Raw genomic sequence first — 12481 nt, 5'->3', positions numbered from 1 at the left:
TGATTTGAGGCTCTTTGAAGTTTCTTTTTGAACTTCTTACTTGATGTTTGGAAAGAAACACAGCAAGGAGCAAATGCTTTCCTTGTTAGGCATCTGCATGCTACTGAGGTCATTTAAAGGATTTGCATTCTATCCTACTCAGCTATAGCTTTTTCAAGCTGACAAACGCTGGTGGGCAGAGGCATTCCAAATATGATCCTTTCAGTGTGAGTAAGGCAAAGGAGACCAGGACTACTTTGAGTGTTCAAATGTGGATGCAGTGATGTTTTCTGTTTCATTCTGATGAAAAATAAAAATGTTTGCAGAGTTTGAAGATGCTCTTCTAGAACACATATGTCATCCGTAGCCTTAGTCTTGGGAAGGAGCAAAAATGCTGAAATAGCTAACTAGGAAAGGAGAGGAAATTCAGCATATGTAAATGTAAAGGGATGCAAATAAATACTGATCTATCCTAGCCAAAGTCAATTAAGTAACTATTAGTACTTGGGCATTTTGGATTATTGCAGCTAGCGCTGCAAGAACATTAATGCAGTGGGAGTAGCAATCCAAACTGTAAATACGATGCTAGATCCAGGGAGTACTATGTTTGAACAATGTGGACCCTAATCCTTACCCTTCATCTTAAAAGGATGTACAGGGAAGTACATGAATGAGAAGTACAAAGAATGGCAAGATTTGCCATAAGGTATGGAACTGCTTCCAAAGAACTGTATAGTTGGCTTTTCAAGAAAAAATGGAGACAAGATACAGGTCTCTAAATTAACAGGTGCCATATAGATACTGATCTACTGCTGATTTGAGTGCAGTATCAGGGATATTACATGAAACCATTAGGAAGATGATTTCAAAGAAAGAAAAGAAAAAAGTTGTTCACACAGCATGTAGTCAAGCTGAAAACCGCCTTGCCTCAGGAAGTTACATACCAGAACTTTACATCAAGTCCATTAACTTACAAATTACTAGAAGAAAAAAACATTATAGGCTAATAGATAAATAAATGATCTGTGGCTCGGGAAGTCCATGAAGTACAAATTGTGATTCCACACACTTTTTAAAGGACCTCGTATCAGAGTCTCGTATGATTAAGCACAGCTTTCTGACAGGTATGACTAGATCATATGCTCTCCATGGCAGGGCAGAGGCCTAACTTTGCATTTGAGAGATTCATCTTTACTGAATGCTGAAAGTATGTGGAATTCTACAAAGCTCTCCAATGTTAAAATTCTTTAGTATAACATGCAGAACTTTCTGTAACTGCAAACTGTTCTTTACTCACAGTGTGTTCTGAGCTGTTCCAATCTCAGGTCAGCATAACAATAAAATGAATTCCTACCCACCATAATATCAATCTATAAACTAATGTTTCAAGGACTAGTGTGTGGAAGTAATAAATGTGAACATTTAAGAAAATACACATCAATAGGTTTAAAACTTTTTATTGTGCTGCCAAGAGCCAAATTACAAGAAACCGCCTTACAGTTAAAAAAGTAAACAAGCAATCTGCTGAACCGCAGTGCACTCCGAGTGCCACATATGCATCTATTTTTCAGAAAATTATATCTGCATTTCTCTTACAAGAGCACAACAGGAACCAAAGTAAAAGAGTGTAATGGATACAGCACATAGGATAAATCATATCTTTAAAATAATAATAATAAAATAATAATAATAAAAAAAACCATTTTACACCATGTCCTATATCCTGCTAATATTTTCAGAATATGGCCTTGATTGTAAAACAAAAGCAAGCATTTACAATTTCTGGATAAAGACTGCTTACTCTTATGCAAGGAATGGATGTTTTGTCTTGACAAAATCTCTGCAGTAACTGGACAGAAACATCTCTGTTTCAACATCAGATTGAGTACAAAACACTGGGGAGACCACATTTTTTCTTACTGGTGGTTGGAAACTGAAGTTATATAAGCAGAAAAAATGTTGACCCTTAATGATACACCTATTTTTTTCTTTGATGCAAACAGCTAGAACACCTTTTTGATATTCTAAAACAAAAAAAAAATGGTTAATCTTCAGATTAATAAATTAGGTCATTATAATAATAAATTAGGTTTTTTTTTTTCAGTTTTAAAGTTCAGCAACCTCTGACCAAGTATTTAGAACAATACTTGAGAGTTCCTTTACAAAAAATACATTTTCTTTTCACATTAAGCATACTGGGTATCTGTGTCTCTTATGAGAAGCATTTGTAAAAGAAAAAAGGCAATGCACAAATGGGTAATTAGTATAAAAGTGCCAAGACCTGTTTGGAAAGTAACATTGTATTATACAGTCAGAGTTATAAATGAGGCAAGCTACAACAAACTTCCAGCTTAATGTGGACAATATTCCAGTAGTTGTTTCAAACAATTGTTTGAAAAAAAAAAAAAAAGAAAAAAACCCCAAAATCCAGGAGCTCATGGTGTTACTTTATGGAGTTGATTAGTGCTGCATGTATATTGTCATCAGTGTCTCTAGCCAATGCATTCATTAAAAAGCCTTTTTAAGGCTAAGCAGGAAAAGAAAAATAAGAAACACCCTGAAATGTAGCAAGTAGCAAGAGCAACGCTTACTGCTATAACCGTGCACGTACTGTACACACGCCAACACAAGAGTGCACACACACACACACACACACACACACACACACACACACAAACACTTTCAAATCAAATCAAAACAAATCAAACTGTAGGTAGAATGAGATGCTCTTTTCTTGTCTTTCCTAAACTCACAAGCGATTAAGGATTGATAAGAAATGCCTGTTATTTGTTTCTGCTCTGGGTAAAATCTCTCTCAGATAAAAATACATTCAACAAGAAAAAAAAAATAGAAAAAATATATACTGTATACATAGTATTTTATATATACAGTATATATATGTATAGTATATATACACATGCACGTATATATACATATGTATACCTACATGCATGTGTATATACATATATATACACAAACATACAAATACTTTTTGTTGGTTTTAGCATAATTATATTTACATAAATATTCCTATAATGCTAAAGTTTAAAGAAGCATGATCTCCTTTTTTTCTGAGCTTCAAAAAAGGTGCTTGAGTAATATACAATTAAAATTAAGCAGCTTCCTAGCATGGAAGTAGTTTCTAAATCTGCATACCAGTAAATAAGAACATCAACAGGAAAAAAAACAACAACCTTAAAACAGTCTCTTTTTTACTCTCTTGTAAGCAAGAGCTTTGTCCAACAAAAATATTTTTCCTTCTCCTGTATGAACAACCAGAGATTGATATAAAATAACAAAACAAAACCACAACAGACAAAACAAACAAACAAAAGCCCCTGGAACTGCATGGTGTTCTTGACTTTTCCTTCCTTCCTTCAATACTGCTGTCAAAAGATCCAGTGCTCACATCAGGAATTACTTAGGCCTCAGTCATTTGCTAACTCTGCTGAAGTCTGGCTAATCTAGCCAATCAGCTTTGAAGAAAACAAAAATAAAAACAAAAAGCAGCACAAGGTATAATTTTATACATCCTTAATAAACCCACCCTTTATTTTCTGCTATAATCTTTTCCTTGCTATTTCATTAACTACTGCAGCTTCTCATCATATAGAAAAATATTTGCAGCTACACCACACCTGTGATGTGACAAATTCTGTTCTAGGAGTATATTACTGTAGCAACAGCTGAAAAAAAAAATCAGACCTTTTCATATTTTTTTCATCTGGGGTTAGGCTTTGGGTGCAACAGATGCAATTTCAGAGCAACAAGGAAAACCACTATCCTGCTGCTCGGCAGTTTGTTTTCTTCTCTAGCCAAGCATGACCAGCTTTTCTTCTATGAAGCTTCCTTTTAACTCATTGCCTATCCCTAGCCCCTGATTCCCCCTCCCAAAAAACCTCTATAGCTATGTTACAAGCAAATACATCTTAACAAGTTTTAAAACTTTGGTTCTAAGAAAACACTTGGTCAGTTATCTCAAGGAAAAGTGGGAATGCTTTTTCTGGCACATTGCAGGAGTCAGAGCTCATCCCAGTAAGGTCTTAGAGCTGTACATGTAGTCACAAATCCAATACAATCCACTAAGCAAGTGCACAATTCTAGTTTTATTTTAATAGCAGACTGTCTCTCTCTTTCTCTCTCTCTCTTCTCTCTTTCTTAATCCTTGGTAAGGGTGCAATTCTTCAAACTGTTTGATAGAAATTATCTGCCTGTAGGTTGTTCTGTTTCTGCATGCTGTAAAATCCACTGTATCTTGAATCTGGGTCTGCAATTCTTAGCATCCTCTGAGAACTGTCCACCTGGACCATGGTACCTTTCTTGCAGTCCACATACACCAGTTGATTGTTTAGGCAAGAGGGCTGTTAAAAGAGAAAGGAAATACTAAGTTAAACAATTTTTGTATTCCATACATAATTAAAAAAGTTCTTTTCGTTCAAGCACAAAATGAAATAAAGCTGGCAATGAAAGAGTCTAGACTTTTGCCAAAGTTGGTAAACGCTTATGCCAGGCACAGTAACAGACCAACACTCTCCTTAGAATCACCATTTTTTATCTTCTGAATGGAACTCTGGTATTCTCATATCCCAGCTGGGCTGGTTAAACTGGTCTCTGTTAATCTAGCACCACGCAAGGGCTTAACCTGTCGCCCCAAGTGTGCAGCAGCTTGTTTCCAAGACTTCAACAGCCTCTTTACTGCTGAACATTTACAACAATGTTTTGTTCCTGGTTTCCAAAAAATGTGAAAGTCTGGAAATAGACAGAAACACAGCACCTTTGTTGGAGCTTTGTAGCAGGACACAGGAATCCACTGCTTCTTCTGATTGATGAGCAGGAGAACGATGATCAGTAACAGTGCTATCATGATTGGAATTGTCACCAAGGCAACAGAGCCAACCGAGGCATCCTCACTGGGGTGTGGCCCACTGCCACTCCGGTACTCTCCCTGGAGATGGTTCATATCTGGAAGGCATTTGCTAGAGATTACAAATGGGCCTTGGCCATAATGAAGGATGTAATTCCAAAAGTCTCAGTCATACATCTTGCCACTCATATGAATTTGGACTTTCACTCCTGAAATGTCACCTTATTGATATAAATTAGAACAACCAAAAGCTAGTACCTTGTATAGTGACTATATTAGGCAGCAAAAGGCCATCAAAAAGAGAGGAAATAGCAGGAACCTAAAGCACAATAATGAACAAGTCTGACAATAACCTTTTAGCTCAATTATGTTTGCATCATCTTATCTGATCACAACCAAATTCCCATTTATTAAAAAAAAAACAAAACAGACTGTTTCCATGCTGATGGAAGTCTTTTTTTTTTTTTTTCTTAACTTTTAAAACTGGTAGGACAAATATGATGTGTTTGCTCTCTCATCTGTTGAGACCATATTACAATACTTTCACCACTCAGTCTGTGAAAACAGACCACTGGCAGTCTACTTAGAATGTAAGAAGTTTTGCATGTAATTTCAAAGAATGGTAATTTTCAATGACATATAAAAAATTCCACACTTTGCAGTGTGTGTTTATAATCCCTAGCCAGGATAGTTGCAACCCAGCTACTAATGCCTGTGAGAAATGAAAAAGCTGTAATTATAAAAGTGTAAGCTTAGAATTTTGTAAAGCAGTTAAATTTCATGCATCCTTTCTCCAAACAATAGTATGCTATGAGGTCATCCTCAGATTTAAAAAAAATATATACAAGTTTAGGTTGTCCTTCAATTAGAAAATGTTAAAGACAGTGTCATAGAGTGTTTCCTCTTCCCTGGAATAATGATTGCAGCACAGTTTTTAAAAAAAGATATATTTACATACTTAGACAACTTTATTAGCTCTGTCTCATTATACCTGAGATGTTTTTTTTTATAAGCTCTGACATTTGCCTACGATACATGTTAAGCTGGGGTACATGTTTTCCGTGTTTGTTTATCAACAGAAGAAAATCAAATTAGGGTCTATCAACTCCAATGGTCTTCTTTCTAGTTTTTGAATCAGAAAAGACATTGCAGAACTCCATCATACCAACACAGATGTTTCTTCCATGCAGAAGATGGAATGATAATGAGACCAAATTGCATAAATGTAATTTAATAGACTGACTCATCTTTACTCAAAGCAAAATGCATGTAAGAGTTATGCACTGAAGAATATTCTCAGAAAACCACCTTTTCAAAGCATTATATAGATGCTACCTGAACAGAACAAGTAGATGCATTAAACATGGGGAATAAACAGACCTATGTTATCCCAGTTTGTGTCAGATCTCACCTCTGTGAATGTGGATTATGTCATTTTCACTCGGTGTTGGCCAGTTTGGTACTTCTAGTTCAACATCTCCTCGATGATTTGTCTTCTCAATGGGAATGTTAGTGGGTTCAGGTACATACATCTCTGTGAAATGAGATAAATGTGTTTCACAAATTACAGGCTGCTTAACTTCTCAGTGCTGCTCTTAATTCAGGAAATACACTCGGCCATCTGCAGTGCTTTGTCCTACGAATTCTTTTATTTGTTTCAGAATTTTCATCATTATTAGTCTGGGATTTTGTTTAAAACTTGTTTCATAATGTATACAGGATACATGCTTGCTGCCATTATCATTATCCTAATGTGAATGGGATGATGGAGTGGTGTGGACAAATTTGCTTTTGAAAATACCGTTTCAGAATACATGCTTCGCTACAGGCTTGCTCCTCTGCAGTATTAAAAAAAAAGAAAAAAAAAGAAAATAAGAAGGGAAGGCTACATCTTCCCAGCTGATATGTAAACAGTCACTGCTGGGTTCTTTGCCTTCCTTTACTTGCAATTCTCAAAGCAGGGGAATTGCAAGAGGTGGTACTGCTGAATCTCCTCAGTTGTCCTGTCAGAAGTAGTTACCAGCTGACTAAGATGAGCAAACTTCTGCAGAAGTATGTCAGGACTTACATTAAAAACCAGTTGCAATTCTTATGACCCTTCTGCCCATCGCCAAGACAATTTCATATTGCTTTTAAGCCAAGTTAAAGTGATAAATAAAGCAATGTGGTATTTGAAAAGTAACGAAGACGCTCAGAAAAGACATAAATATTCATCACTGTGATATAATCTGCAGAGATGTAAGGATATTAATTTTCCCACTTCATTAACATATTTCCATAACCTTGTGAAAGGACAAACCAGGGGCAAGCAACTAATTTTTGAGTTCACAGTTCTCAGAATAAGTGAAATTCAAACTCTGTCTTTGCACAATGTGCCTATCTGTTAAGAATATTAATTTTCCTGAAGCCTAAAACTCCGTTGTCTTTGTGATACTGTTCAAACATGGACTGAAATTCAAAAAACAATTTAAAACCCCCTTATTATTGGTCCTGGTAAACCAGGAAACAGTAAACTGGGCTGTCACATCACATTACCTGGACACATGGGACAGCAGCTTCCCTCCACATTGATGGGTTCAGCGCATGGGAGAGGTGGGCAGCTGACAGTGGAGCAGAGAGTCTGACCCTGCAGGCAGTAGCAGTGTGTGCAGCTGTCAATGTCCCAGCGTTCCTCATCTGCGTATGTTTTTCCACTGAAGTGGCAGACAACTTTCTTTGGAACTGCATCTTCTGTTGAAGGAAAACAGTGGTGTGATCATGCAGTAAAGGCTAATTACACAAAAATCTGATTTTTTCCCTAAACACAGAAGTGAAACAATTGCTACAAAGAAATCCCAACTGTAATTAAAAGACTCTCTCTTCACCTTCCAGAAAATCTTTGTTAAAAAGATGTCATTTCTGTTTCTTTATGAAGTATATAATTAGCCTGGGCTGCTTCTCCTCATGTTCTTAATGCAAGAGGCTAGAGGAAACATGACTGGGACATGAAAAGATGATATAAAAAATGCTGTGAAAATGAAGAAGAACTGATTCTTTTATGTTTGACTATTTGAGACTGCCAACTACTCCTCTTCCTTCTTCTTTCCTAGTAAATCCTGTTAAACTAAGAAAAAAAATCTCCTAACCACCTAAATTTCTAATTAGCAAGGTTCGAGAAAGATGAAGTTGGTCTAGAACACGGAAAAACAACCAGATTAGGCAGGATGCCAAGAAGGATGAAGCAACTTGCAGATGAAATAACTAGAAGTGCTTAGACTATATCTTATGATAAAACACATTTGAAGAGAATCTGATCATTCCCTGCAACTGCGTCAACCCCAGGAAAAGGGCAATAACTAAACTCAGTACATTTCTTCACGCTTAGTATTATATAAATGGGAAATCAGTGTGATCTCTCTGTCTAAGCATTCAGCACACCATTTTTTTAATGTTGCATCCTATGCAAGCCTTTTAGGTGGTCTTCAGTATAACTTCTATTTCACTGCGAAGGTAGTAATGAATCGCTTAGCCTTGGAAGTTTTTTGCTGTTGTAGCACTTTAGAGATAATCAAAATAAAACCACAAAACAGAAGCTCCAAAAGCCAAGCAGCACCTCATTTTCATCTTAGCTTCTTACTACCTTTATTTCTTAGAGGCAAAAATTGTTATGATGAAATAAACCTGCTGATGACATGTATTTGCACATTAAACATATGCAGGATGTTAAAGAATGAAATCACAAACTTCTTAAACCATCAGATAAATTCTGGTTTAACATTCACACAGATGACATATTTAAATATGTCAGTTAGAATTATCTGTCAAATATAAATAAAAAACCCTTATTAAATAATTTGGCCATTAGTAAAGGTTTTAATTAGTGGCAACATAATAGACTGACGTAATCTGGAACAACAAGGTTAGCAGTCAGCAGACCAGTGCAACAGATCTGGACAGAATAAATTCAAATGCAAAAGAAGATAATATTAATAGAATTATCTGAAAAGCACAAAGGGCTCCAGAGATCCTTGGTATGGGTATCCCATGGCTTCCATGGCTATAAGTATGGGTCCCAACCTCCTCCAGTAGAAGATTTTATAAGTAAACGTTGGGTGCATATGGGAAAGGAAAAGTGGGAGGAAAAGGTACAGAAAGCTCATCAGGTTTTTATCCAGATGATGTGCATGTTGACATAGAGTGAGTGGAGCCCTGTGTTAGTCAGCAAGCAGATGTGGCTGGGGACAAGGGTGAGGCACACAGCCCAAACACTCCTCTCCTGCTCATTGCCTATGCAGACATAAAGCTGTGTACTGCCTGGGCACTCAGGGTTGATTTGCTTCCAAAGTGCTACCTTGCCCCACTTAGGATACCTTCTTCAATTTAGCAGCTGGTTTGTCTGGAAAAGTCCTTTAACTTGCTCAGAGTTTTGCAAGTTTGTGAGGAACACATCACAATTTAATACAGTAAATAGATTTTAGAAGAATGAACAATAGCAGTGTTGTACCATTAAACCTCAAGAGGAAATTTTGAAGTCCTAATAAAGTATTATCCTGTATGTGTCTCCTATTTTGGTGTCCATCCCTATGCAAGTATAAACAAGGATGAAGATGAAGACCACAACACCAACAGGTGCTCAAGGATAGTGGAGACAAGTCTTGCAGTAAGAAACTCACATACAAAACCGCAGTTCAGAATAGTGTCTTGCTCTTCCTGCTTCTTTCAAATTTCCTCTAGCTGTACTAGAAAATCAGTCTCATCTGGTAAACAGTCATTGCTCTGTTTTCTGCAGAAGAGTGATCTTGTCTCTAATCAAATAGATGCACCCCTTTATCCTCTCTAAACTAGAAGATTATCTTTCCAAATGAATCTGTCTTTGTAAGAAAAAGAAGAATGTTAAATACACAGGATGACTTTGAGGATTCAAACAACAAGGCCTGTAAAATTTTTAATTTGAATTTATACACACTGAATCCTGAAAGAAGCAGAATAAAATACAGTGCTAAAAGAATACATAATTTTTGAAATTCCAATCAATGAAGAAGGCCTGTTTCCACAGAGTTTGCCTATGCTCAGGGAAGTGATTGAGTCACCACTCCTGGAAGCACTTAAAAGATGTATAGACACAGCACTTGGGAATGTGATCTAGCGGCAGACTTGGCAGTGCTGGGTTGGACTCAATCTTAAAGGTATTTTCTGACCTAAATGATTCTATGATTCTAAACATTTTATCAACTATTACATGAAAACAGGTAGGAAGAATCTGTACAAAGATGTGCTTCACAGTTCTCAAGAAATGAAGAGTAGACCAGTAAGAACCAGGAAGACAAAAATTAGGTGCACAACCTGACTAATCTTACATGCAAGAGTATATAGTTCATAGAAACCATAAAAAAAAAAGAGTTCCCATGAATTTCAGTTATTTAGACCACAAAACATAGTACAACTTGGATTATTAAAATGTATCATAATTGAAAATCTTCATATCTAAGCATAATATTATGCAACTATAAAGGATTCAAAGTCAATTAATTAAAGTCGTATCTACATGTTGTGTGTATATATTTGCAAACTTGACATGCAAGGTGTAGGGAACAAGTTTTAGAGGTTTCATTTTTGTAGTTCATGGCACTAGTCCCTTCCTCACCCAAAGCATTCTCCACTACAATACTAAGACTTATGTTCTGACTCTACTGGTTTGATTGCCCAACTCTGCATACATTCTGTATTTTTTTTAATGTTAATATGTTTTCTGAATTAAAATTTATTTTTATGGCTCAAAGTCAATCACTGGAAGAAAAGCCTGCAGAAAGTCTAAAAGCCAAAGAAATTCTAATTTCTCTCCATTTTTTATGCAAACCACAAGAAGAAATAGTGATAGGATAACATAGAACTTTCCCCTCAAAATGTCGTCATCAGGAATCTAAGTATGATTCCAAAGGCAACTGAAAATTGGATACTTTGTAACTTTTTCAGGCATTCTTTCATGGAATTCCTTGTACATCATATAAAACTGTATCATCTATTATTAAAGCTGGTTTATCTGCAATGAATTAAAGATTTCAAGGGTTGTGTCAATGGTACATGTCTGAAAGTACTTCACAACCTTTCTGACATGTTTCTAAAGGAGAATCGTATTGTTTATAGATGGGCAAGTTGATTCACATGTTCAGTTAAATATTTAAAGCCCGTCAATTTTACTATATTCCTTTTTATGGAACTCTTGTCTACTCTATCTCCCCCTGCTACTTTTGGAAATGAAGGTAAGTAAGCTCTGCATGCTTTTCAACAATGCTGCAAAGACAATTTCAGGAAGTACATTATCCAATTTTTCTCTATTAGCAGCTTCCATTCTACAGCCTTTGTACTTACTATGAACTCACAAAAAAAGTAATCTTTAAATAAATACTCCCATTCAACATACAACAAAAAAGTGCTCAATAATATCAAACTCTGCAACTTTAAAAATGCCTGGCAATTTCCACTATCTACAGCATCCACTGTAGTTCTAGTTCCACAGTTCTAGTTCCATGGAATTTCATAATGCTTCACACCTTATCTTCTGCACTCATAATTAATGTTTTCCTCATATTATCACACAAATCTTGACATAAGCTATGTTACCTGGCAAATCTTCCTTTAAATAAAAATAATTTTTGTGTAATGTCTTCATCTAATAAGGTGTATTACCAAAATTTCAGGAGGATGTCCTCTTGAGTTTGTAGGCAAATTACATGTGTATCTCCATGCACTTCTGCCTAAAAAACCACAAATCATGATCCTCAAAGCTCCCTATGCATATTTCACTCTCCAGTTCAACTGGAGGCACAAACTGCATCTCCCCAAACCAAGGGAAACATATTTCAATTTGGTAATAAAACTTCTTTCTTACTCCCGAGAAGGGAACAGCAAGTTAACTATTTTTATTTGCTCACCAATACAGTAAGGACAACATTGTCCCTTTCTCAAAACAGGTCTCTCACAGGATACCGGTGGGCAAGACTCAGAGTAGCATCTAATCACACCATCCATGCAAATGCAGCTAGTGCAGACATTGGGCTTCCAGGACTCAGCTGTCAGAAAAATATCTCCTTCATCATTTTTGCAGTAACTGGGCATGCTCTCGTTGCTTGATGAGGAGGGCTGAAGAGGCTCATCTGTAAATATAAACAGATTGTTATTTAACTTACAGTGGCTAACTAACTTCTGTCATAGTTCCTTAACAAAGAGTTCACTCTTGAAGAACACAATGGAACACATTGGCTCACTACTTCAACAAAACTAGGACAGAGCCTCATGCCTCTTCAGTCCTTACATGTGATGAAGACCTCATGATGTGCTCTAGCATAATATGCAGACCTTTATTGAGTTTCCAAAAAAAAAACCAACCAAACAAAAAAAAAACCAAATCAAAACCCCCAAACAAAACACACTGGAAAAAGGACAGCAAAGTGCAAAATAATCACCATCAGAGTCAGCACCTCAAAAAGCCACACTGAATGCTCTGAATTGCAAGGGACATAGGAATTCATCTTAAACAAGAGAGATTAAATTTTAAATTTAAAACTTGAATCCCAGCTTCTACCATGACAGTCCAAATCTTAGAATGATGCAAAGTGAAAAGCTATTATGCTGCTGTCACCTTCACTAGTGGACTTAGAT

At 36.3% G+C, this 12481-nt stretch overlaps 1 protein-coding gene across 3 annotated transcripts in view; it reads right to left on the bottom strand.

Annotated features, from left to right (window-relative positions):
- Positions 1 to 1420: 1420 nt before the first annotated feature.
- The window catches only part of CRIM1 (cysteine rich transmembrane BMP regulator 1), a 170933-nt gene continuing 159872 nt past the window's right edge, over positions 1421 to 12481 (bottom strand). For all 3 annotated transcript variants that reach the window (XM_027735057.2, XM_039385889.1, XM_039385890.1), the window contains 5 exons: positions 11755 to 11976; positions 7379 to 7573; positions 6255 to 6377; positions 4754 to 4941; positions 1421 to 4340 (listed from right to left, as the gene is read on the bottom strand). In XM_027735057.2, coding sequence (XP_027590858.1) covers positions 4164 to 4340; positions 4754 to 4941; positions 6255 to 6377; positions 7379 to 7573; positions 11755 to 11976 — 905 coding nt within the window. In that variant the 3' untranslated portion in view covers positions 1421 to 4163. The remainder of the gene's footprint in view (positions 4341 to 4753; positions 4942 to 6254; positions 6378 to 7378; positions 7574 to 11754; positions 11977 to 12481) is intronic.

Source organism: Pipra filicauda, unplaced genomic scaffold, assembly GCF_003945595.2.
Source record: "Pipra filicauda isolate LSUMZ 115617 unplaced genomic scaffold, ASM394559v2 scaffold448_size536912_pilon, whole genome shotgun sequence".
Lineage (NCBI taxonomy): Eukaryota > Metazoa > Chordata > Aves > Passeriformes > Pipridae > Pipra > Pipra filicauda.
The sequence above is the reverse complement of the archived record's forward strand: the minus strand, read 5'-3'. Positions and strand labels throughout refer to the sequence as shown.